The following is a 27,551-nucleotide window of genomic DNA, read 5'->3' as shown; positions in this document are numbered from 1 at the left end:
TCTGTGAATCTGCAAAAAAAAAATCAATCGATTATACATGTCCTTTATTCATCGGCGTCATAGAGCAGAATTACCCAAACAAGTTTAGGGGTCTGTGAAAATCAGACAGCACATGGATGGTATCAGTGAACAATCTGTGTGCTGTTCATGATTAAAGGGAACCTGTCAGCAGGATTGTGCACAGTACCCTACAGACAGTGTCAGGTCGGTGCCGTTATACTGATTACAATGATACCTGGTGATGAAATCCGTCTTGTGGTGGTTGTATAATCTTTATTTTGAGTCTTGAGTTAATGATATGGCCTGGCGGTCATTGGGGGGGTGGGGGTTGGGGGGTTCATGTGGTGCTCTGATTAGGTATTCACCAGTATGGCTTCTGACAGGTCACTGATCCCTCTCTGACCGGTCCCCTAGTTTACATATATTTATCTGGGGAAAAAAACCCTTCTGTAGGCAGGCACAGGCGGTGGCGCCTGCGCTGCAGCCTGATGGCATGTGTAATGTGTGGATAATTAATTTGTTTGCTGTTCTCATGTGCAGTAGCAGCTATCGATGATATTATAGCTGCTACTGCACAGGCGTCAGCAGATCCATCTTGCTAGAGAAAAAAATTCCTCCTCCAAAAAAGCAATCGCCGATAGCTGCTACTGCGCATGTACCTTCGATGCCATCTTGGAGGAGGAATTTTTTTCCTAGCAAGATGGTGCTGTCGGCGCCTGCGCAGTAGCAGCTATAAGATCACTGATAGCTGCTACTGCGCAGGCGCGGCAGCGCCATTTTCAAACAGATTTTCTTTTTATGACTATCTGGAGAACAGCAAACAAATTAATTATACACATAGTACATATGCGATCAGTCTGCAGCGCAGGCACCACTGCTGGCACCTGCCTGCAGAAAAGGTTTTTTTTCCCAAGATAAATATAATATTCATTATGTAAACTAGGAGGCAGATCACTGAGGGATCAGTGACCTTGTCAGATGCCATACAGATGAATACCTAATTAGAGCACCAGATGAAGACCACCCAACAGTCCCACCCTGGAGCACAAGCATACCATCAACACAAAACTGAAAATAAAGATTAAACAACACACAAGACAGATTTCATCAACCAAGATATCATTGTAGTTAGAGTTGAGAAAAAAGTGCATCAGTCATTATACTATTTCTATGTCTATACTAATGCCCAGGGCTGCATGGTTTGTGGCCAAGAGCCCAAGGTCCAAAACCAATCTGAAATTACAATCATCAAAGTTTCCCCAAGTTCATTTGTATGATGCACAGTCAGAAAATCATCATACCCGGTACTGAAATGCCAGCAGCCAAACCCCGACGCACGTTTCGCTGTCTGTGGACTCCTCTAGAGGGAGTACTTATTGGAGTAATATGTAATAAATTATGTCACTTTTGGCGCACTATCTAAATATGAGTCTGGGTTTTGTTGTATTGATCTAATTGTAATCAGTATACTGGCGCTGACCTGACACTGTAGGATACTGTGTACAAGCCTGCTGACAGTTTCGCTTTAAAATTGGAATGCAAGGCTGGGATGAGGCGCAGCAGGGTAAGTACCCGCATAGGGCACTACCTCCTGCATTCCCGAGGGGGGCCCACTTTGTTTACTTGCTGAATGCCTCCGGCTTCTCGGCCTGCACCTTGTTGGAGAAAGCGCATGCAAGCATGTCAGATGGCACAATGCAATGACATCATCAATCTATCCACCGCCCACTGCTGCACAAAGAAGACAGTGGACAGGGAACCTGGATTAGGTGAGTATAAATTTCTTTACTCCCATTTCTTATATTTGTACATGCTCTGCAGGGGATGTGGGGGGCCATGAGATGAGTGGCAGTGCAGGAGAGGGCATGAGATGAGAGGCAGTACGGGGGGCATGAGATGAGGGGCTGTGCAGGTGGGGCCATGTGATAAGGGTCTGTGTGGTTGGGCTATCTGATGAGGGGCTGTGCTGGGGGGGGTCATAAGATGTGGGGCTGTGCGGGGGTGCAATAAGATGTGGGCTGTGCAAAGGGGCTATGAGATGAGGTGCTATGCAGGGGGGCTATGAGATGAGAGTCTGTGTGCGGGGACAGCAAAATATATGAGGAGCTGCAGTGACCATACTATATATGGGGCAGTGGAGGACATTATACTGGGGGCTGTAGTGACCATACTAGAAAGGGGGATGTCCTGAATATCATACTGTGTGGGGGCGGTGGGGCCATAATACTGTATGGGGTGCCGTGGAAGCCGTCATACTATACATAGGGCTTTTTTGGACATTATACTCTATGTGGGGGGGGGGGGGGTTTGGGCTGTGGTGACCATACCATATACTAGGGGGGTTGTTGTGGATATCATACTGTTTGGGTTGCTTTGGTGATCACCATGCTGTTTTGGGGGACAGTGTGAGGAGTGGTTACAGTTTCAAGAGGGTAAAGTGATGGGCAGTATGAGGGCATAGTGTGAAGAGGGGGCACAGAATGGATATGGAGAGGGGACAGCATGAAATGGGGGCATCGTATGGAGAGAGGATAGCATGGTGGGGAGACAGTATAGAGATATAGAAAGTGTAATGGAAAATTAGACAGGGAACAGCCATGGTATAGGCTGTGGTTCATAAGGGCTGACAATGGGATAGTTATAGCTGATAATGGCAGACAGTGTGATGGTTATAGCTCATTAAGGTGGACTGTGTGAAGACCATACACTATAGGAGGCTTATTTATGGTACAGTATGGAAAGATATTTTTATGCAGGGGAATTTTAATAACACTTGCTTTTTTAAGGGCACTGTGTCGGGTTGGTCTGCAGAGATCAACTGTGGATGTGAAAAGTCATCATGGCGTCTTGACAGGATGGAGATGAAAAGATATATTTCAAAAACCTGACCGGCACATCCAAGCATAGACTAAGTGTGAACAGGTGCTGAACCTAGAGTCGCCAACTCGTATATAGTTAAGTAAATAAGGCAGCACACTGCAGCGCTAGAACATGCAAACTTGAAATACGAAATTTGAACTGCATTACTGCACTAGAAATATGAACAATGAGAGCTTTTAGCGCATAAAAATGGCCAATTTTTTGTGTACCTGGTAGCCCCTTTACGGCATCTCTCTTATATCAGGTCCTAAACTTGCCTTACCTCGCTGAGAATAAACGTCTCCATCTGAATGGGTACATGTGAAACCTCTTCCTAGACTAAAATTCTCTCTCTATGGAGGGGGTATTGGACCTGCTGTAATTAAAACATCTGAGGCTAGGAGGCGGAGTGCACGATCAGAAGGCTAAAGAATACATTTCGAAAACCTGACCGGCACATCCAAACATAGACAAAGTGTGAACAGGTGCTGAACCTAGAGTCGCCAACTCGTATATAGTTAAGTAAATAAGGCAGCACACTGCAGCGCTAGAACATGCAAACTTGAAATACGAAATTTGAACTGCATTACTGCACTAGAAATATGAAAAATTAGAGCTTTTAGCGCATAAAAATGGCCAATTTTATGTGTACCTGGTAGCCCCTTTACGGCATCTCTCTTATACCAGGTCCTAAACTTGCCTTACCTCGCTGAGAATAAACGTCTCCATCTGAATGGGTACATGTGAAACCTCTTCCTAGACTAAAATTCTCTCTCTCTATGGAGGGGTATTGGACCTGCTGTAATTAAAACACCAGTGGCTAGGAGGCGGAGTGCACGATCAGAAGGCTAAAGAATACATTTCAAAAACCTGACCGGCACATCCAAACATAGACTAAGTGTGAACAGGTGCTGAACCTAGAGTCGCCAACTCGTATATAGTTAAGTAAATAAGGCAGCACACTGCAGCGCTAGAACATGCAAACTTGAAATATGAAATTTGAACTGCATTACTGCACTAGAAATATGAAAAATGAGAGCTTTTAGCGCATAAAAATGGCCAATTTTTTGTGCACCTGGTAGCCCCTTTACGGAATCTCTCTTATATCAGGTCCTAAACTTGCCTTACCTCGCTGAGAATAAACGTCTCCATCTGAATGGGTACATGTGAAACCTCTTCCTAGACTAAAATTCTCTCTCTATGGAGGGGGTATTGGACCTGCTGTAATTAAAACACCTGAGGCTAGGAGGCGGAGTGCACGATCAGAAGGCTAAAGAATACATTTCGAAAACCTGACCGGCACATCCAAACATAGACTAAGTGTGAACAGGTGCTGAACCTAGAGTCGCCAACTCGTATATAGTTAAGTAAATAAGGCAGCACACTGCAGCGCTAGAACATGCAAACTTGAAATACGAAATTTGAACTGCATTACTGCACTAGAAATATGAAAAATGAGAGCTTTTAGCGCATAAAAATGGCCAATTTTATGTGTACCTGGTAGCCCCGTTACGGCATCTCTCTTATACCAGGTCCTAAACTTGCCTTACCTCGCTGAGAATAAACGTCTCCATCTGAATGGGTACATGTGAAACCTCTTCCTAGACTAAAATTCTCTCTCTCTCTATGGAGGGGTATTGGACCTGCTGTAATTAAAACACCTGTGGCTAGGAGGCGGAGTGCACGATCAGAAGGCTAAAGAATACATTTCAAAAACCTGACCGGCACATCCAAACATAGACTAATTGTGAACAGGTGCTGAACCTAGAGTCGCCAACTCGTATATAGTTAAGTAAATAAGGCAGCACACTGCAGCGCTAGAACATGCAAACTTGAAATACGAAATTTGAACTGCATTACTGCACTAGAAATATGAAAAATGAGAGCTTTTAGCGCATAAAAATGGCCAATTTTATGTGTACCTGGTAGCCCCTTTACGGCATCTCTCTTATACCAGGTCCTAAACTTGCCTTACCTCGCTGAGAATAAACGTCTCCATCTGAATGGGTACATGTGAAACCTCTTCCTAGACTAAAATTCTCTCTCTCTATGGAGGGGTATTGGACCTGCTGTAATTAAAACACCAGTGGCTAGGAAGCGGAGTGCACGATCAGAAGGCTAGAGAATACATTTCAAAAACCTGAACTGCACATCCAAACATAGACACAGTGTGAACAGGTGCTGAACCTAGAGTCGCCAACTCGTATACAGTCAAGTAAATAAGGCAGCACACTGCAGCGCTAGAACATGCAAACTTGAAATACGAAATTTGAACTGCATCACTGCACTAGATATATGAAAAATGAGAGCGTTTAGCGCATAAAAATGGCCAATTTTATGTGTACCTGGTAGATGAAAAGATAGAGACAAATCCAGTGAAGATGTCATCTATAAGTCTGATGATGGCTGTTAATAACAAATCCCAGTATCTCCTTACCATTGATAAGGACATACTGGGAGTTTTCGGATTGTAGGATCAGACAATACAATTGTTTATAGGCTGATATGATATTACAATTGATCATTGTGATATCTTGACTTACGAGTTTAATTCATTCTGTGACTGAGCTCTTAACTCAATTTCCTCTTACTTCAAATAAAATTTCCCCATAAAAGGGAATCTGTCACCCCAATGGGACGTATATAACCTATTAACCTCTTAAGGACCAGGGGTATTTCTGTTTTTGCGTCACCGTTTTTTGCTCCCCTTCTTCCCAAAGCCATAACTTTTTATTTTTCTGTCAACATGGCCATATGACTGCTTGTTTTTTTTGCGGGATGAGTTGTACTTTTGAATGACATGATTGGTTTTAGCAAATAGTGTACAAGAAAACAGGAAAAAACTTCAAAGTGCGATGAAATTGAAAACAAAGTGCAATTCTACAATTGTTTTGTTTTTTTTGTTGTTTTTTTTACCATGTTCACTAAATGTTAAAACGAACCTGCCATTATGATTCTCCGGGTCATTACGAGCTCGTAGATACCAAACATGTTAGGTTCTTTTTTTTTCATTTAAGTGGTAAAAAAAAAGTTGCCAATTTACGAGACTTATAGCATCTCCACTTTTCAGGATCTGGAACCGGTGGAGGGTTTATTTTTTGCGTGCAGAGCTGACATTTTTATTGACTTGTTTGTGCTACGCACAGTGAGGCCGCAGTCCTGCTCTGTATAGCAGAAATGTTCACTTGCGATGAGCGCCGACTGCTGGGCTATGACAACCACAGGGTACTGCTGCAGACCCCGAGTTGTCATGCCAACCCATCAGTGACCCACGGTCATGTGACGTGAGATCTAAAGGGCGTGGTTTGCGAGGCGCTTCCGATGCGTGCATGTTTAATATCAGTGTCAGAGATTGACAGCGGCATTTAACGTGTTAACAGCTGCGGGTGGATTGCGACTCTCCCACCGTTGTTAGGGGCACATGACAGCTGATTAGATCAGCTGTCACGTGACAAAAAGGTGCGGGCTCATCACCGGAGCCTGCACTGAACAGGGGTAGGCACGCAATGACTAACACTGCGCGTCATTGGGTGTTAAGGGGTTAATATGGGCACACAAGTGATGGAAATGTTAAACTAGTCTTACGTATGCCTCATATATGTGGTCTTGTGGTTGAGAAAACGTATTTGGTGCCTGCAAGAAATCCCTGCCTCCTGACTTCATCATAATGTTACCCCCCTCCCATGCACATCACAGTCCCTGTGACATGCAGTTGTGGTGTTAAACAACTGGTACACGCCCCTACCCCTTTAAGAACGTCCCGGTTCTTGATGTAGTGAGAGAGTGAACGCACTATGTAAATGTGATTTCAATCTGCTATGTATATACTGTAGTGTTTTCCAACCATTTGTTGCTATAAGAATGTTTTATACTACTGTGTATAGTTTTTTCCATAGTTGTCTAGGGACAATGTAGTACCTTAGTTGGGCCACTAGATGAGTACATGACACCTTAGTATAATAAATAGTTAATTATAGGAGGAGTTAACCGGGGTAAGGCAGGAACAGTTTCCTGGTTAGGGCCAGAGGGGCTAGAGAGCCCGGACAGCTCGGGTGGGCTTTAGAGCCTGAGCTACCCAGTAGCTCCATAATGTTCTAAGCTAGGAACCCAGCCATCCAGTTCCCAGTGGGCCAGAAGTACAGCCTTAGCAGCAGTGTGACAGCAGTGGTGAAGCGGAGGTCACAAAAGTACGGGGACGCAGGTGGCTCTATAATGCGTCAGCTTACTGCATGGGCAGATGCCCTCAGATCCGGTGCGACACAGACGAAGGAATTCCTGAGCGTAGTAAGTCTGAACAGGGAGAGCGCTGAGGAACCGCAAGAGATGGTAGGACCCGGGCATGTACTGAAGACCATAGGAAGAAGTGCAGGGAAAGTGGAGACTAAGGACTGTTTGGAACCCTATGCTGATGTTGTATCTAATAAGTATATGCTGCGAAGAGGAAAAAGTAAAGTTCTACGTTTAAGTTACAACTGGACTCTGTCTCTGTTTGTGCGCAAATGTATGGAGAAGGCCTACAGCACCTCAGAGGAGATTCTGAAGGTGCAGAGAACAGAGAGGTAAGTACACAACTAACTAAAGGAAGGTCTTTGTATGTGAAGGGAGACCAGGGCGTGCAAGATCCGATATACCAAGCTGAAATACCGAGCCTGCGCCCTGCACTCCTCAATACATACCTTTTCCTCTCTTCTATGGGCAGTGTATTTTCAAGGATCTTCGGCGCAGGTGTCGGTGAGTCACTGCAATTTCTGCTCCAGTGACCTCCTGTGTGTGTATCGTTAAGGGGCTCTCGCTACTTGCTCCCTGCATATTCATCGCCAGGAGTTGTTATGATGCTTCTGGACCTGGAAAATTTGCTGTGGTAAATGGAACCATGAATTCTGCTGTCTACCAAAAAATCCTGAAGGAGAATGTCCGGCCATCAGCTCGTGACCTCAAGCTGAAGCGCACTTGGGTTACACAATGATCCAAAACACACCAGCAAGTCCACTTCTGAATGGCTTAAGAAAAACAAAATTAAGACTTTGGAGTCAAAGTCCTGTCCTTAATCCAATTGAGATGCTGTGGCATGACCTTAAAAAGTCGGTTCATGCTCAGAAACTCAAAGTTGAGTGGACCAAAATTCCTCCAGAGCATTGTAAAAGAATTATTCCCAGTTATCACAATCGTTTGATTGCAGTTGTTGTTGCTAAGGGTGGCCCAACTAGTTATTAGGTTTAGGGGGGCAATCACTTTTTCACACAGGACCCTGTAAGTTTGGATTTGTTTTCCATTAATAATAAAGACCTTCATTTATAAACTGCATTTTGTGTTTTATTGTGTCATCTTTGTCTATATTTAAATTTGTTTGTTGAAACATTTGAATGTGACAAATATGCTATAGAAGATCAGGAAGGGGGCAAACACTTTTTCACACCACAGTAAGACATCAGGGATGAATATCACTATTCCCCCCTCCTGTATTGTGAAAATGGTCTGCAAAAAATTATTAATTTTACATCTAGTTTTTAAATTGCTCTCCCTGTTAAGTCATATCCCTAAAATACACCATTTTTTTAAAAACTTTTGCTGGCATTTTTGGGTGAAAAAGGTAACAATTCTACTGGAAGTGGTTGTCATAGCTCATTACCTAACCCATTTGTGGCGGAGGGGGAGGTGCTTTAGGGTTCCTGTTACCTTAGGGTACCGTCACACTATACGATTTACCTACGATCACGACCAGCGATATGACCTGGCCGTGATCGTAGGTAAATCGTAGTGTGGTCGCTGGGGAGCTGTCACACAGACAGCTCTCCAGCGACCAACTATGCCGAGGTCCCTGGGTAACCAGGGTAAACATCGGGTAACTAAGCGCAGGACCGCGCTTAGTTACCCGATGTTTACCCTGGTTACAAGCGTTAAACTAAAAAAAAAAAAACAGCACATACTTACATCTGGTGTCCGTCAGGTCCCTTGCAGTCTGCTTCCCGCACTCAGTGACTGCCGGCCGTAAAGTGAAAGTGAAAGCACAGCCGCTGTGCTTTCACTTTCACTTTACGGCCGGCAGTCACAGTGCGGGAAGCAGAGACGGCAAGGGACCTGACGGACACCAGAATGTAAGTATGTGCTGTTTTTTTTTTTTAGTTTAACGCTTGTAACCAGGGTAAACATCGGGTAACTAAGCGCGGTCCTGCGCTTAGTTACCCGATGTTTACCCTGGTTACAAGCGAACGCATCGCTGGATCGCATCGCTAGATCGGTGTCACACACACCGATCTAGCGATGACAGCGGGAGATCCAGCGATGAAAGAAAGTTCCATACGATCTGCTACGACGTACGATTCTCAGCAGGATCCCTGATCACTGCTGCGTGTCAGACACAGCGATATCGTAACGATATCGCTGGAACGTCACGAATCGTACCGTCGTAGCGATCAAAATGTTATAGTGTGACGGTACCCTTAATCTCTGACCCATGCTTTTGCTTTGGAGTGGGGGGCGCCATTGGCTTCATCTGCCTAGGGCAGCAAACTACATTGTCCCAGCCTTGTTGGAATGTATAGGAGCTTGCAGTTTTTTTTTTTTTTCAAATGAGAAAATCACTGATGAAATACTGATGGTAAAAACTGACGCTGACCAAACACTGATGAAAACTGGATCAGAAACATTGATGAACAAAGATGTGTGTTTTTTTTACATACGAGGACAATCACAGACGCTTAAATGAGGCCTTATGAAGATATAGCAATGATGAAGCTACTCAGAAAAAGTACAACATCCACGTAGTTAGGGCTTGTACCCACAACCGTAAAAATTGGACAAGTGCTATCAGGCATTTTGACGGATAGCACTCATCCCTATGTTCCGTAAAAACTTTGATGAATTGGGGCCCAAGTATCTGCCTGCTTGTGTCAGAAGCTTATACCCAGGGGTGTAATGATCGCAGTCACAGAGAGTGCGGCCATGACTGGGCAAATTGCGCCAGATGGGCCTGCCAGCTCCAGCAGCTATTTCAGCTGGATGTGTGTCCGAGGACAAACATTCAACTGAAATGTATTGTGGCACAGAGATCCGCCAGGTCCCTGCACTGCAAAACACGCTGCTGGCCAATCAGAGGCTGACAGCTGGAAGTCAGCTTGCAAATCACTGGCGGTGCAAGGCAGCGACGTCAAGATAACTGCCGGCTTTAGAAAAGGATGCCGCATGTCATGGGAGTGGGTTAAGCTGAGTAGAATCATTATTTTTATTTTTTTACATTTGTTGATGAAGAGCCACAGAACAAGTCATTACAGGGAGAAGCCCAGGACGGGGCACATTATACCAGGACTGGGGACATATATTACTGGAAGGGGCGCAGGATGGAGGACATTATACCAGGAAGGGACAGGATGGATGAAATTATACCAGGATGGGGAATATTAGTACTGGAAGAATCCCAGGATGGGAGACATTATACCAGAAAAAGAGCAAGGATGGAGGACATTATTCTATGAAGCCCAGGATTAGGGACATTATTATAGGATGGGGGACACTGTTATATGGCAGGTTGAATGAACACTTGTGTCTTCACAGGATCTGTAATGCTAAAAGGGCCCATACATCGGATGAACATGCAGGTGAGGGCCCAGGTCCAAATTTTGCATCGGGCCCATTGGACACTAGTTGCACCATTGCTTATACCCATGGGCATTTGTATCCCTCAATGAGATGGCCGAGAATATAACCTTTTTTACTTAGAATGTATATAATTAATTTTAACCCTTTAATGACCTTGGGATTTTCCGTTTTTCCATGTTTGTTTTTCACTCCCCTCCTTCCCAGAGCCATAACTTTTTTATTTTTCCGTCAATTTGGCCATGTGAGGGCTTATTTTTTGCGGGAAGAGTTGTACTTTTGAACGACATCATTGGTTTTACCATTACGTGTACTAGAAAATGGGAATAAAATTCCAAGTGTCGGGTGAAATTGCAAAAAAAAGTGCAATCCCATTCGTGTTTTTTGTTTGGCTTTTTTGCTAGGTTCACTAAATGCTAAAACTGATCTGTCATTATGATTCTCCAGGTCATTAGAAGTTCATAGACACCTAACATGTCTAGGTTATTTTTTATCTAAGTGGTGAAAAAAATTCCAACTTTGCTAAAAAAAAAAAATTGCGATACCTGTAGCGTCTTCATTTTTCGCCATCTGGGGTTGGGTGAGGGCTTATTTTTTGCATGCCGAGCTGATGTTTTTAGTGATACCATTTTGGTGCAGATACGTTATTTTGATCGCCCCTTATTGCATTTTAGTGAAATGTCGCGGTGACCAAAAAAACCCGTATGTTTGGAGTTTCTAATTTTTTTCTTGCTACGCCGTTTAGCCATCAGGTTAATCCTTTTTTATTGATAGATCTGGCGATTCTGAACCCGGCAATACCAAATATGTGTATATTTGATTTTATTTTTATTGTTTTATTTTGAATGGGGCGAAACGGGGGCGATTTAAGCTTATATATTTTTTTTATTTATTTCATTTTTTTACTTTTGTCATGCTTCAGTAGCCTCCATGGGAGGCTAGAAGCTGGCATAGCCTGATCTGCTCTGCTACATAGCAGCGATCATCAGATCGCTCCTATGTAGCTGAATTACAGGCTTGCTATGAGCGCCGACCACAGGGTGGCGCTCACAGCAAGCTGGCATCAACAAACATAGAGGTCTCAAGGAGACCTCTGGTTACTATGCCGACGCATCACTGACCCCGATCATGTGACGGGGGTCGGCGATGAGAGCATTTCCGGCCACATTGCCAGAAGTGGTAGTTAAATGCCGCTGTCAGCGTTTGACAGCGGCATTTAACTAGTTAATAGCGGCGGGTGGATCACGATTCCACTCGCAGCTATTGCGCGCACATGTCAGCTGTTCAAAACAGCTGACATGTTGCGGCTTTGATGTGGGCTCATCGCCGGAGCCCACATCAAAGCAGGGGATCTGAGCTCGGACGTACTATCCCGTCCAAGGTCAGAAAGGGGTTAAATTTCCTTGATATGTTCATTAAAAAAAACTATAACATTGATTTTTGGTAAAGGAGGTCATTATCACAGCAAATAGTGCATATAGACATCATAGATCATGGGCATCGGTACGTTTACAAAATTCAGAATTTTTTTTCACCATTTAAATTCAAAGTGTTTGAACCTGCAAAAATCATATAGCCAGATCATTTTTACTTCACAATGAACGCTGTAAGGCTATGTGCCCACGTTGTGTTTTTTAAGCATTTTTGCTGTGATTTTCCGCTGCGGAAACGCTTAAAAAACGCTTACAAACAGCATCCCATTAATTTCTAATGCATTCCGCAATTGATGTGCCAATGCTGCGTTTTTTTTTTTTTTCAGTGGCGGAAACGCATCACGGTAAAAAACGCAGCATGTTCATTATTTTTGTGGAATCGCGGCAATTCCGCACCCATAGACATGCATTAGAAAAACACTTGAAAATCGCACAAAAAATGTGTCAATTACGGGTCAAAAACTCGTCTAATTCCACATGCGTTTTTCCTGCCAAGGATGTGTAGATTTGAAACAGGAAATTTGGCTTCAATTCTGCAATGTGGGCACATAGCCTTAAAACAAATTCCAAACTACAACTGCAAAATTGATTTTTTTTTGTAGGGTGGGGGCATTTTACCGCACTATGATATTTTTCCACTTTTTTTTCCAGTACATTGAGTAGTAAAATAAATGGGGTCATTCGATTCAAAGGTACAGCTTGGCCCACCAAAAAAATAAAAGCTATAATATGATAATGGAGATCTAAAAGTATATGCATAAAAAAAAAGTTATTGCTCTTGGAATAAGGGAAAAAAACAAACACAACAAAAATAGAAAAAGTTGAATGGGAAGGGAGTTTTAAATAGTGATAATTCAAATGGGTCTGTCAATGAATCTCGACAGTGTATATCTGAAAAAAATTGTTAGATTTCGATTGTAAAACAATGCTGTTTCATCACCAGGTCATATGATTCTCAATATCTAGAGTCACTTCCTGCTTGTTCTCACTCTTCAGAAATCAGCAACATGTCTTGCCTGCTGTGCCCAGCAAAGGTATGTCCTTTATTAAAAATCATAGAAATGTTCTGTATGAAACAATATCCAATATTAGCCACATGCAAAATGTTTGAGCGGAATCATACTTGTTATCACAGCCACAGACTCTCCTATTTAACTGTTTCATTATCAGGGTACTGGCTGAATGGCTCCATCACTCAGCTTACTTTGGTTATTCCAGCCTCCCTTGTGTCTCTCACGCCTTGCTAAATATAATTACAGTATATATATATGTATGTATTTGTATATATATATGTATGTGTTTGTGTGTATATATATATATATAGATATATATATATTAGGAGGCAGCTAATATGAGGCTTGTTGTTTATCATTCTATCAACTTCATTGTATTTTTTACGCTTTGCTGCGTTTTTTGGACATAGAGCATGTCACTTCTTTCAGTGTTTTTGCTGCATTTTTTCAGCATTTGTCACCCATTGACTTGAATGGGTGTTGAAAAAAAACACAGCAAAACCGCAGGTGTCATTATTTGCTGCTGAAGATCCAAGCATGGACAAAGAGAAAAAAAACGCACCAAATAAGCATCAAAAAACGCACCTAAACCTGCGTTTTTGACGCAGTTTCTTTCCTGCCAAGATCAGGTTTTGCTGCAGAAAAAAAAGCAGCAAAAACGCCCTGTGTGAACTTACCCTAACAGTGAACAGAACAAAGGCCATAACTGTGGGGGCCACTATCTGGGATTATGCTGTATCTCAGTGTTGGGAGCTCATACATTATACAGACTGACAGATAAAAATTATGTGTATATATTAATGGAAAGATTAAAGCCGTTTCGGTGACATTCTTCTCTGCCCTACAGAGGAGCTTAGCAAAGATGGAATAGATTTCCGTCATACCCCATAAACCAGATTTCGTCACCACTTACTTTGGGTTATTTGGGGCCTAGTACCGTATCCCAACTCTGTTTACTGATCGAATTCCACCGTTTGTGAAGATGTAAACTTAAAATTACGAGTTCTAAAGAAAAAGTTGCCCTTTAAATATCAGGCAAATGTCACATATCTGCATTGTGACAGAGCGGACATGCCGGTATGAGGAGGAACGTTCTGCTCATTCATCATGAGTCATTTTAATTAACCCTCTCACTGGGAGACTCTTACAGATACTCAGTTTGGTGCCTGTTTATAAGTAAGAGACCCTTTTCCAGATCTTAATTAATCCTATTGTTTTAGGGGCATGATTATTATTTTTATTTATTTACATATCACCATTGATTCCATGGTGCTGTACATGAGAAGGGGTTACATCCAAGTTACAGATATCACTTACAGTAAACAAACTAACAATGACAGACTGGTACAGAGGGGCGAGGAGTCGAGGACCCTGCCCTTGCGGGCTTACATTCTACAGGATCTCACGTAGAAGCCACTTTTTAGCTTAAAAATAGCTGAACCAGAAAACAAAACAAAGTACATGGTTCTGTACATCCACACAGCCATCACCAATCATCAGAAAGAAAAACATAATCAATTTCCAACAAACTGTATGAAACGCGCTCCCTGTCATGGCGTTTGGGGGCTGTGGGCTGCTTCATGGGGTCCTAACCTCCACTAATGAACAACTTCTTGAATCCAGTACAGAAGAAGTTCATTTCTTTGGTGAAACTTTCTTCTTGGCACCTTCGCCCCTTCCCCACACATAGCAGAGGTGCATGGAAGCCATAGACTCTGTGTGTAACATAGAAGAAATGGGAATTGCAGAAAATAACATTGTTACGTATAAAATAAAAAAAATGATATATTATAAAAATGTTTTGTATACAAGTCACACTCATATTACGTCTATGTGTAATATATGAAGCATGTGTTTTTTTTATATTTTCTTACAAGATATATTCATAACATAGTGTACTGATTCTTGTTATTTATATACATAATATATATATATTTTAAACGCACACACGTACTACATATTCCACACATATTATAGGCTGTATTTGTGCGGAGCGGTGGGCTTCTAGCCCCTCTGAGCCCGTGTGAGCGGCTCCTGTCGCCGTCCGTCCCGCTCGCCGCGCCGCCCCTTCTCCCACACTGAATGATGTCGCAGTTGCATTTTATACGAGGAGGTAGTCCGGCCCCGCTCCCTCCGCTTCAGGAAGAGAAGTCCCCAGATATCAGTGCGCTGCTGTGTGGAGACACTGAAGTCCGGTAAACCCGTATAATGGTGAGCTCCACGCCCCCGACATGTTGCATAATGCCCCTTTATACGGTGTTTGCAGCTATAGGCGTCCCCTTAATTGCACGGCCCGCCCTTTATTGCGCTATCAATAGATAACATAATCATAGTCTGGGCGGCAGGATTGGCGCAAATAAAGGCGCACAGCTTGCACCTAAGTTTCATTTTCCCTTTGCATGTCTTTCCGGGCTGTCGGAATAATCCGCATGTGTTTTCGCGCGGGGAGGGAAGTGTCGGGGTTTCCGTGCACCGCGGGCATGTTCTGTGCTGCTCTGGGAGTTTACAGGAACAGACACGACATTTACGTGTCTCTGGGAGTTTTAGAGTTAATTCCGAGCAGGGGCCATTGCTGCACCGGCACTTCCCCTGTGAGGAACAGAAACAGAAGTGCTGCGGGGCTCGTCATGGCGGTGGAGATTAAACTAAAAGTAGCAGCTGATCTGACACAGGCCAGCTGGGTGATGGCAGCTGTGCTGCCTGAGCCAAGACAGGCTGCCCCCCTCTTCCTGACAGGCTGCCCCCCTCACCGGACAGGCTGCTCCCTCTCACTGACAGGCGGCCCCCCTCCCTCTCCCCTGACAGGCTGCCCCCTCTCCCCTGACAGGCTGTCCCCTCTCACTGAAGGCTGGCCCCCTCTACCTGACAGGCGTCCCCCCTCTCGCCTGACAGGCTGCCCACTCTCACTGAAGGCTGCCCCCTCTTCCCTGACAGGCTGCCCCCCTCTCCCCTGACAGGCTGCTCCCTCTCCCCTGACAGGCGTCCCCCCTCTTCCCTGACAGGCGTCCCCCCTCTTCCCTGACAGGCGTCCCCCCTCTTCCCTGACAGGCGTCCCCCCTCTTCCCTGACAGGCGTCCCCCCTCTTCCCTGACAGGCGTCCCCCCTCTTCCCTGACAGGCGTCCCCCCTCTTCCCTGACAGGCGTCCCCCCTCTTCCCTGACAGGCTGCCCCCCTCTTCCCTGACAGGCGTCCCCCCTCTTCCCTGACAGGCGTCCCCCCTCTTCCCTGACAGGCGTCCCCCCTCTTCCCTGACAGGCGTCCCCCCTCTTCCCTGACAGGCGTCCCCCCTCTTCCCTGACAGGCTGCCCCCCTCTTCCCTGACAGGCGTCCCCCCTCTTCCCTGACAGGCGTCCCCCCTCTTCCCTGACAGGCTGCCCCCCTCTTCCCTGACAGGCGTCCCCCCTCTTCCCTGACAGGCTGCCCCCCTCTTCCCTGACAGGCGTCCCCCCTCTTCCCTGACTGGCGTCCGCCCTCTCACTGACAGGTGTAGTGACAATTGGCACAGAGTTTGGAATGAGGCGGCAATTATGTGATGTCCTTCATTCCCGGTATGATGGTGATGCCATGTTCCATCCTGTCTTACCAGTCTGAGCACATTGTTACTGGTTATTAACTTCCTGAAATAAATCCACTAGCTGTATGTCCTGTGTAAGCGAGGAGACAATCCGGCCCGCCACGCCTGCTGCACTTTACCCTTGTGCTCTTGATCCGCATGTGATAGAGTTCATTACATATCGAGACAAAATGATTGGCTGGAATTTGGAATAAAAGTGATTTCCAGCTGTGTTGACCCATGTTAGGGTATGTGTCCACTTTCAGGATGGCCGGCGGTATCGCCGGAGCCGCTTATCCGCTCTGCGGTAAGCCCCGCCCCCTTCTGGGACGCGATGATGCCGGATGTGTTCACAGCACACATCCGGCATCATCGCTCCCCACCATAGGGCCCTGTGCTATATCTTGCGGCGACGCAGCGTCGCCGCAAGATATACGGACATGCTGCAATCTGAAAAGACGCGCAGCATGTCCGGAGTCGCAGGGCCGCCGCGTGCATGTTACCATGCATAGTGGAGACGGGATTTCATTAAATCCCCTCCACTATGCTGTAACATCTGGACGCTGCGTGTCTGACGCTGCGTCCCTATGCAGCGTCAAACACGCAGCGTTTACTGCACGTGGACACATACCCTTAAAATCAGTTCTCATACATAAAAGGACACCACTTATGTGATCATAGAGCGCAGTCAGACAGCCATGTAAATCGGAGTGGGATCCACAGAACACAGTGCACGGACTGGCCGGTACCAACCGAGCGGATCAGCTGCATAAAAATGCATGAAGCTGGGAGCTCAGGTCAGGAGAGCCGGCCTCCAGTCTGTGCACTGCGCTCCGATCATACTCTGATTTATACAGCTGTCTCACTGCGCCCTTAATCCTGGTCATCTCATAGATTTAGGCTGTGTGCGCACGTAGCAGATTTTTCTCATTTTTTTCGCTATAAAACCGCGAAAATAACGCTCACATTAAACATCCCATTTAATAGAATGCAATCCGCATTTTTTGTGCACATGCTGCATTGTTTTCCTGAGCGGAATCGCATTCCAGAAAAAAACACAGCATGTTCATTAAATTTGCGGAATCGCGGGGATTCCGCACACATAGGAATGCATTGATCTGCTTCCTTCCCGCATGGGGCTATGCCCACCATGCGGGAAGTAAGCAGATCATGTGCGGTTGGTACCCAGGATGGAGGAGAGAAGACTCTCCTCCACGGACTGGGCACCATATAACTGTTAAAAAAAAAAGAATTAAAATAAAAATTAGTGATATACTCACCCTCTGATGGCCCCCGGAGTCCTCCTGCCTCTCAGCGGTGCACGCGGCCGCTTCCGTTCCCATGGATGCTTTGCGTGAAGGACCTGCGATGAAGTCGCGGTCACGTGACCGTGACGTCATCGCAGGTCCTGCACACACACCATCTATAGGAACGGAAGCCGCCGCGTGCACCGCTGAGGAGATCGGCTGCCTTCGGAAAGTGAGAATAACCATTTTTTTTTACATTTTTTTAAAATTATTTTTAACATATCTATTTACTATTGATGCCGCATAGGCAGCATCAATAGTAAAAAGTTGGTCACACTTGTCAAACACTATGTTTGACAAGTGTGACCAACCTGTCAATCAGTTTTCCAAGCGATGCTACAGATCACTTGGAAAACGCTAGCATTCTGCAAGATAATTATGCTTGCAAAACGCTAGTTTTTAGCAGGAATTTTCATGCCAATTCTGCATGCGATATACCCGCGGCAGGAGTTGCAGAATTGCCGCGGAAATTTCTGCGGCAATTCTGCGACGTGTGCACTTAGCCTTAGGCCGGCGTCACACTACTGTGTTTTACGGACGTAAGAGAGGTGCTGAAAATATGGATTGCATACGGTACAATGCTTCTCTATGCCCCAGCTCCTATCAGCCATATTTTACTGATCCGTATTATACGGTGTTCTACGGCCGTAGAAAATCGCAGCATGTTGCGTTTGTCACCGTATTGCGCAAAAAATACGCCAATGAAAGTCTATGGGGGCCAGAAAAATACGGATTACACACGGACCAGCAGTGTGACTTGCGAGAAATACGCAGCGGAGTTCTGTAGAAAAGCCGGCAATTCAGTGCGGTGTACAGTAATATCACACTGACAGGTTAGAAAAGAATAGCTAAAATAAATGTCTACACATAGTATAGGGGTATATATATATATATATATATATATATATATATATATATATGTCAGTGAGACACATATATATATATATAGATCTATATATATTAATATATCATACAGCGCTAGATAGCTTAAAAGCCGGTAATTCAATTGCCGGCTTTTGCTATCTCCTTCCCAAACCCGACAACTTTTCAGAATATTTTCCCACGCTCGAGTTCATATGAGGACATCCATTAGAGGGCGCCTCACCGCAACTGAAGGTAACTACAGGTCATTCACCTACTTTCCCTTCATTCGCTGGGGTTTTACTGGCATGAGCACAGCTGCATTAGCAGAGCTCCTGCTTGTAAAATTAGTTAACCCCTTTAGATGGATTTACAGCGTGGGACGAGACTGATCATCGGAAGGTATGGGATATTGTTGTTTTTTTATTTTACCTTTTTTACAGAGCGAGGGTCTTCAGGTGGATTACCAGTCCAATAAACTATTCCAACAACCTGTGTTTTTATTTAATTAAAAGACTTTGTAATAATGTGTGTGTGTGTTTTTTAGCCATTTCATACTATTGGATTAATAATGGATAGGTGTCATAATTGACGCCTCTCCATTATTAATCTGGCTTAATGTCACCTTACAATAGCAAGGTGACATTAACCCTTCATTACCCCATATCCCACCACTACACGTATTATACATTGTATTACTGATACAATTTACCCCACTTTCTGCCATAAATTTGGGCAGTGGCAGGCCACACCCCTTCACTAAATTCCACCCACTTTTGAAAAGTGGCAGAACTGGTATAAAACCCTCAATAGTTGCAACATGTTTGTGCAACAATGTACAAAGGCCTTGTAGATGTTGTCTGTTGTGAATTCTGTTATCGAACTCCCTCCTGTGGTCATGAATGGTACTTCGGCGAGTTCTGTCCATGGACTCCCTCTGGTGGCTGTGAGTGCTGCTGATGCTTCTGAGGTTCCTTCCACAGGTGACTTAGTTTATTCTTTGGCTGGCTGCTCTATTTAACTCCACTCAGATTGTTACTCCATGCCAGCTGTCAATGTTCTTGTACTGGTTCAGTTCGCTCTTGGATCTTTCTGGTGACCTGTCTACTCCAGCAGAGGCTAAGTCCCTGCTAGTTAATTATTTGTTCATTGTTTTCTTGTCCAGCTTGCTATCATGATTTTGCCTTGCTAGCTGGAAGCTCTGGGATGCAGAGTGGCACCTCCGCACCGTGAGTCGGTGCGGAGGTCTTTTTGCACACTCTGCGTGGTCTTTTTGTAGCTTTTGTGCTGACCGCAAAGATACCTTTCCTATCCTCAGTCTGTTTAGTAAGTCTGGCCTCCTTTGATGAAACCTGTTTCATTTCTGTGTTTGTGACTTTCATCTTAACTCACAGTCAATATATGTGGGGGGCTGCCTTTTTCTTTGGGGAATTTCTCTGAGGCAAGGTAGGCTTTATTTTCTATCTCTAGGGCTAGTTAGCTCTTAGGCTGTGAAGCGGCGTCTAGGCAGAGTTAGGTACGCTCCACGGCTATTTCTAGTGTGTGTGATAGGATTAGGGGTTGCGGTCAGCAGAGCTCCCACTTCCCAGAGCTTGTCCTGTGTTAGTTTAACCATCAGGTCGTTCCGGGTGCTCCTAACCACCAGGTCCATAACAGTTGTCCTTTTGATGGATTTGCACCCAGAATCCTAGCCCAGTAATGCTAACCACTGCGCCACCGTGCTGCCCGTGCACGGGGCATTAATGTGTATGAGTGAGGATGCATGACTGAGCACACAGTTGTGTTCAAGCTTAATAGAAAGTATTTCAGTTGGTTCTAACATTTATCATATCTGATAAAGATTCTAAAATGTGACTGTGATGACTCTGTCATCAGGTGTTTCGGGACCAGAGGCTTCTCCCCTGTCCCTAACGCTATTGGCGCCCTAGCTCTCCATGTTCCGCGGAGTGTGAAGATGCTGGGGGCTCGTACCTTGCTTTAGCTCCCGAACCTGCCCTCAGACTGCACCCTTCCCCCACCAAGGGAAGAGGGGCGTAGTAGTGTACTGTAATTTACCAGACTAACAAGGAAATACCAAACATACAAATATACACACATAAACAGCAGAGGAATATACCAGGGAGTGAAGGATGGTGGTAAAACCAAAGTAGGAAAAGAAAGGGAATTATGACACACTCAAAACCTAGCAACAGTCACAGATAAATCCACCAACCGCCTTCTCTAATATCCACCAACAACCTCCAGCCATACAGCATAAGCTAGTCCTGACAATGAGTGCTACCCAGTATCCAGATTATATAGGAGATGGGAATGGCTGACAGTGCACAGTTGAGAACCTAAATACTCCAAAGAGCTCTCAACTGAGCAGATCACCCCTGCACTGCTAAAATAAATTTACACTGTTTAATACAAAGGTGAAGTGCTTCTGAACAGCGCAGGAGTAGGAGAAATCAGAAGTGGCGGTCTTCTGGCTCCTCTCTGTCGCGGGAAACCTGTGACCGTGATCTACCTCTCTGTGTACTGTTGGAAAATCCCTTAAAGTCCTCTGAAGAAGTATCTTAATTTCTAGTGACCGTGACGATCAATTCACAGTTCGTATGTTTCTGGCTGTTGGTAGTGGGTGGCCTGTAACCCTGACCATTTTTCACGTATTTATTTTTACAAGCGGACTTTCCAATTTCAAGATAATGTGGGTGACTGTTCTAGGCATGATCCATTTCTCCTTCTTTTCACTTGCCGAAGTTTAAGACAAACCATTGTGAAGCTTTTAAGGTCATCGGCAGGAATTGATGAATTCAGATTTGATTCAAGAACTTTCAACTGGGCGGTGTTGCCGACAACCTTCATAAAGGATGGTTGCTTGATACACGATACAACAGGATCCGTATTCTCCTACTGGAAAATTTACAATAGTTTTAGAGTTTTGAAGAAATGTCTTGTTTGCTGCCTCCATCGCTTATGTAATATTGCAGGTGAGGAGGGTTTGTTTCATGGTTAGCGTCGATATCCTGGTGTATAATCTAAACATTTATCTCTCATATCTATATATGATACAACTATTGTAATGTATATAGCCATTTATGTAATTTTTTTATAGCCAGTAACAAGACCTCCAAAGGTATGTTCACATTACTACTGTAACATTTTTGTTTCTGACCACTGAAAATTTGGTCTTTCTAAACTTTTATTGTACATGCTTCAAAATGCTTGTATTGGAGGTCGTTGGGACTCGTCAGAGCCTGCCGTGCAGACCCCATCGGTCTCCATACAAATGGAAAGATTAATGCCTAGACATATTCCTTTTTTTTAAATCTTGTTTTATTGAAGACTATACAACATAACAAGGTTACATCATAGAACAAAAGAACAAACAGTATTTCTTATTGCTCATTAATGCTATCTGGCAAAGATAGCCTAGTCCTTAGCATACCATGGGTCTAACATCTTACCCAAAACCAAAACACACCCATGTAAGGCAGAAGTAATTCTTTAATGACTGCTTGATCATATAATATAACGTAGATTATGTACCGTACATATGGTCAGTATTTATTTTTAGTATAGACTAGCTATAGAAAAGGGATGGCTGCCTTACAGATGTAAATCATTCAGCTGAGGTGATGAAAACAAAATCTCAGAGGACACCCGAGCGTGCTCGGGAAATCTCGAATAATGAGTATATTCACTCATCACTAAAAGGGTTAAGTCAGTACCAAGCCACACACCCTAAAGAATAGAGGGAGACAACAGGGAGGGATTAGAGGGGCAAACAAGTCTGAGAAAATCCCGCACAACTTGAATTGAAGTTAAAGGGGTTGTCCGGTCTAAAACGACAAGTCTGCAGTCACTCTCTGTGAGTGCAGACTTGTGAATCCTTACTGTGCGCTATGTGGATTCTTCGGGGTCAGCATTGGGAATGGCGGTCAAATGACCGAAAGTATTCAATATGCCTACTCCTGGCCACATTCTGACTAGACTGTTTGCCATGCGCTAAATGCAAATCTATTGTATGAGTCTGGAAAACATTTGAGTCTGATTCTGACCGGATTATAGATATCGCATACTTGCGGTCACGTAACTGCCGTTCGAGGCGCTGAGACCGGACAGTTCTCACAGCGTGCAGTGCATACGATCGTATTTTCGGTCTGAGTAATATCTGTTAAAAAAACAGATTGTACACGGACAAATGTTATTCAATGAGGCAGTGCAGATGTATGATTTTTTTCTCTTACTGAATCTGCATGTGAAAAATCACAGCATGCACGATTTTCCTCTGAAAATCGGTTAAGACTCACCCATTCAAGTCTGTGGATGTGAGAAAAAAAAGTCGGATGCCTCACAGAGACGTAATATAGCATCCAAGTTTTATGGACATATTGCAATTCTGTAACATTGGCAACTGTAAATGGCCTTGTAAAGGATTAATAGCTGCTGTAAAATATGGATTGCACATGGATGACAATTGAGAAAAAAGTCGTTCCTCTCTTCAGAATTAATACTAGACCAATTATTTTATATATACTGGAGAGTGGCCCTAGCCTAAAGATAAGTTATCAATAGCTTGATATCTTAAAACATAGTTAAATGGAATGGTTTAGATCAAAGCATATCCATGTGTGTGTGAAAGGCCCAGTCACAGTCCAAACCTAAATCCCACTGAAAATCTTTGATACGACTTGAAAATTGCAGACATGGTAAAGTTGAGCAGAGTTCATATCAAATGAACTCCTTTCACCTCACTGACGTCACCGCGAGCGTGAGAAAGTTCTCACGCTCGCTGTGCCATCAGAAAGGTCCTGGGGGTTCACAGCCAATGAACTTGGTTCTACTCACTGACGTCAGCGTGAGGGCTGTGGCAAGAGTTCTAATGGCGCAAGAGCTGATGTCAGTAAGTTGAGTGGAGTTCATTGCCTGTAAACTCCCAAGGGCCTTTCTGACATCAGTGAGGTGAAAGGAGATCACTGCGAGGCACTGAGCTGAGCAAGCATATGCAGCTCAGTGTCTGCTGGATGGCAGGCTGTATAGTCGCGTTATGCAACAATGCAGCCTGCCATCTAGATGCAGCAGAGCTAGACACGTCATGGGATAAATGGATTATTATCTTCTCGGTAGACAGGTGAGGAATATGGTTGTTTATTATTTTAATTCTGCTACAGGAGACACTGGCTTCAGTGGATTGGACGTTGCGGTGAGTATCAGTGTTTTTGGTAAACATGTTCATTAAAGGAGTCTGTATCATTATGTCAAAGGACTTTGTTAAGGGTGTGTGTCATTTTTATAATATCACTACGGGGTTAGTAATGGGTGCATCTTCTAGACGCCTCGCCATTACTAACCCCTGGGCTTGATGTCATCTGACAATACAAAGGTGACATCACCACAATACTATCACGCCACTTGCCACCGCACCAGGGCAAGTGGGAAAAGTGATCCTAAGTGCCTGAATTGGTGCATCTTATGGATGCGCCATTTTTGGAGCAGCTAAGAGCTGATGTTTTTAGTAGGGGGGTGGGGGGGGCAATATCCATGCCCCATTCTTAGCCTATTAATATCAGCCCACAGCTGTCTGCCTAGCCTTTGCTGGTTATTAATTATAGGAGGACCCTATGTCATGTTTTGGGGGGGGATCCCCATTTTAATAGTCATTAAAGGCTAAGTATACAGCTGTGAGCTGATATTAATAGCTTGGGAAGCTCAATGGATATTACCCCACCCTCCCAGGCTCTAAACATTTGCCCCTAGCTGTCCCCTTTCCCTTTGCTGGTTAAAAAAATGTCGGGATCTTTAGATATATATAAAATATCTCTTGAAGAATATTTACCGTACTTGGAAAGCTTTATGTAAATTCGATAGAGAATTGCTCTATGTAAAAGCTCATGTTAAAATCGCATTGCAATCGGATCGCATGTAAATTGGATGATCGGTGTTAAAAATCGGATTGTACTTGCATGACACGCGTACCGCTTTTCTGGACCGAAATCGGACCTTTTTTTATCACGGTGATGGGTATGAGCTAGTGACGAGCGAATATACTCGTTACTCGAGATTTCCCGAGCACGCTCGGGTGTCCTCCGAGTATTCTTTAATGCTCGGAGAGTTAGTTTTTCTTGCCGCAGCTGAATGATTTACATCTGTTGGCCAGCATAAGTACATGTGATTTCCTAGCAACCAGGCAACCTAGTAAACAAGTGGGGGATATAACTGTTGCAAATTGATGGTGGTCTGTCCGGGAGTGGTTTTTTTTTTTTGTAAATATACTTAACCAATTTTAGTATATATAAAGTTGTGGTTATTTAACATTTTAAAAATATTAAATACACTGGCTCTCTTCCCCCCCTCTCCCCCCCCCCCCAAAAAAAAAAAAGGTTTTAAATAAGTGTAGATTAAAGCTGCTGGTGACCAGACAGCTGCTGCGCTCAGACTGTCATAAAAATAAATAGCAAAATTGATAAGAGGTCACCGCGCTAAATCTACTAAAGATAGGTCAGTGAATAATAAAAGAAGAAAGCGCACTATTAGTTAACTACCAGACCATTCCCAAAGTTGCTTGCAATAATTTGATATTTAATATGAATATATCTATATGCCAATAATTAGCAGTCAGATAGTAAGAAGTTCATAGCACTTCAGTTTTGACTGTTTGTCTTGATATTATGTATAAATTCAGTCGCTAACATTTTTCTGTGTGTACGTTCACTCTAATATCAGCATTTGTAACCTGGAGTGGATATGGATTTTTCAATTGTAGATTTCTGTGGTTTCCATTCTGAGTTTTGGCTTGCTTGCAGATATTAATGCAAAATATTTACTGTATACGAACATGAATAAAACTTTTAGTGGTTAGAATTCTAACTTTCCAACACGAGTGGAAATTCTGAAATGAAATGTACGGTAGTTTTCAAACTTCGATCATCATCTTATTAAGTACGGTAGTTCCTTTCACTTTTACTTTGAAGAAAAGACTTCACAAACTCAACAGCTTCATAAACGCATCCTGTATCACCGTAAGTATCAAACTTTAGACCGTGTACATGGATCATTTTTTTAATGAGTCACAGTCCGAAAAGATTAATCAGCCTCTTAACGTATTCTGGGATAGAAGAAATCTGCTATTCATGTTGACCCAGATGTTAGTAAGAGACTGGTGTAACTGCTGGTGCGAACAGTTGGAATGTCTAGGCTTTTTTTAGTATGAGCTACTGAATATAGAAACTTGTAGATAAATTGACCCATACATTTGCTATTGCTTATACTTTTTAATGCCTTCAATAAGCAGCTATTTAGGGCTTAAAAGGAATATGTTACCAGGTCTTTGCTACCTCATTTGAAAACAGCATAAAGTAGGAAAAGAGTCCCTCATTCCAGTGATGTGTCACTTAGGTTACTGAGTGCAGCAGCTGTCACACAGAGTTTTTAGATGCAGCATGTAGCAGAGCTCAGAAAGCTAATCCCGCCTCCCCCCAACACCGCTTTCTGTGTACATTGTATATTGACAGTGAGCTGCTTATCAGAGCAGGGGGCGTGGTCAGACCAGGGCTCATGTGCACTGTAGTTCAGGCAGTTATAATCTCCTAGTCATAAAACACGTCCCTGAAAATGTGTGTCTCTGCCCCTACCTCATACTGCCCTCTAATTACATAGCAATAACCTGCTGACAGATTCCTTTTAAAGAAGTTGTCACACAGTACATTTTAATCCATTAGATCTTGGAAAAATAATAAGTTGCACAATTGGATGTGTTAAAAAAAATGTTCCTGTGCTGAGATAATCATATAAATGTGCCCCTGCCATTTACAGTGTACTGGCTGTGTGTGACTGTGTGCGGGGACATGGTCTGATCACACCGCAGCTACTGGCTGTGATCCCCTGCTGTCCGGTCTGTATCCTCTCTTTTGCTTCCTCCCCTGCCCAGGATCTGTGGTATGATCAGATCATATTCCTGCTCCATTAGATTATCTCGTCACAGGAACATTTTTTTTAGAAATGTATTCAATTGTGGAACAGATTATTATTCCAAGATCTATTGATTAAAATGTATTTTGTTTGTAGGACAGCCACTTTAAGGATACAGTGATTTTGATTTTTTTTCCAGCTTAATTTTGCATTTCCAAAACCATGTGTTATTTTTTTGAATGCTTGTTTTTTTATTTTGAGGTTATTAAGGGCAATATGTATTTGATAAGGGTTAATATTGTTTTCTTCAACTGTAGGTGACCAGAAATGAAGTATTTTCTCAAACAAATTGTTTATTAAACTGTGCTGCAACAGCAGAAAGGAAAATTGTAATGAGCAGAAACAGTGTAACAAGTAGGACACTTGTACAGATTGTAGAAGAATTAGAATCTGAGGAAGAAGAAGTGATCAAGTTTGCTTGTCAAGACCTCACATCTAACACTAATATACGGGAACTGCTAAGTGAACTAAATGATGGAAATTCACATCCAGTAATATTGGAACTGTTGTATGTGCTGAAAAGGTTCGACCTTATAAAAAAATATTACAACATGACCAAAGTCGAAGTGAACATGCTGCTGATCAGACAATCCAGGATTATTTCAGATTACAGGTAAATGTTTTGCAATGACTATAATTGTTTTAATATTCATATCTGCTATTGAGTAATTAAACTCGTAAGGGCCTAAACTGAAGGGAGACCACGAAGTGAGCATAAAAGCTTGCGGAATAGTGTGGGCGCTGCCAGTGGATATGAGGTGTCCAGAAACGGGTTTGAAGAGGGACTTTTTTAACAACATGTTTCGGAGCTGATCTAACTCGTTCATTAGGTACTGATGATGGTACCTGATGAAGGAGTTAAATCAACTCCGAAACATGTTGTTAAATATTACCTCTCTTCAAACCACAAATTTCATGGTTTCAGTGGTTCATGCTCCTTTGAGACGTTTCGCTTACCTGTATACTTCACTTTGCCTGG

General features: G+C 43.6%; 1 protein-coding gene across 5 annotated transcripts in view; it reads left to right on the top strand.

Moving 5' to 3' along the window:
- The first annotated feature begins 14,978 nt into the window (after positions 1 to 14,978).
- CFLAR (CASP8 and FADD like apoptosis regulator) overlaps positions 14,979 to 27,551 on the top strand; it is a 46,949-nt gene continuing 34,376 nt past the window's right edge. For 2 of the 5 annotated variants that reach the window (XM_069733602.1, XM_069733599.1), the window contains exons 1-2: positions 15,039 to 15,109; positions 26,830 to 27,185. In XM_069733602.1, coding sequence (XP_069589703.1) covers positions 15,107 to 15,109; positions 26,830 to 27,185 — 359 coding nt within the window. In that variant the 5' untranslated portion in view covers positions 15,039 to 15,106. Of the gene's footprint in view, positions 15,110 to 26,829; positions 27,186 to 27,551 lie in introns of all 5 variants that reach the window. The other 3 variants (XM_069733601.1, XR_011314658.1, XR_011314659.1) reach the window with 3 other exon arrangements.

This window comes from Ranitomeya imitator, chromosome 7 (assembly GCF_032444005.1).
Source record: "Ranitomeya imitator isolate aRanImi1 chromosome 7, aRanImi1.pri, whole genome shotgun sequence".
In the NCBI taxonomy this organism is placed as follows: Eukaryota; Metazoa; Chordata; class Amphibia; order Anura; family Dendrobatidae; genus Ranitomeya; species Ranitomeya imitator.
This window is presented reverse-complemented; position numbering and strand designations above follow the sequence as displayed.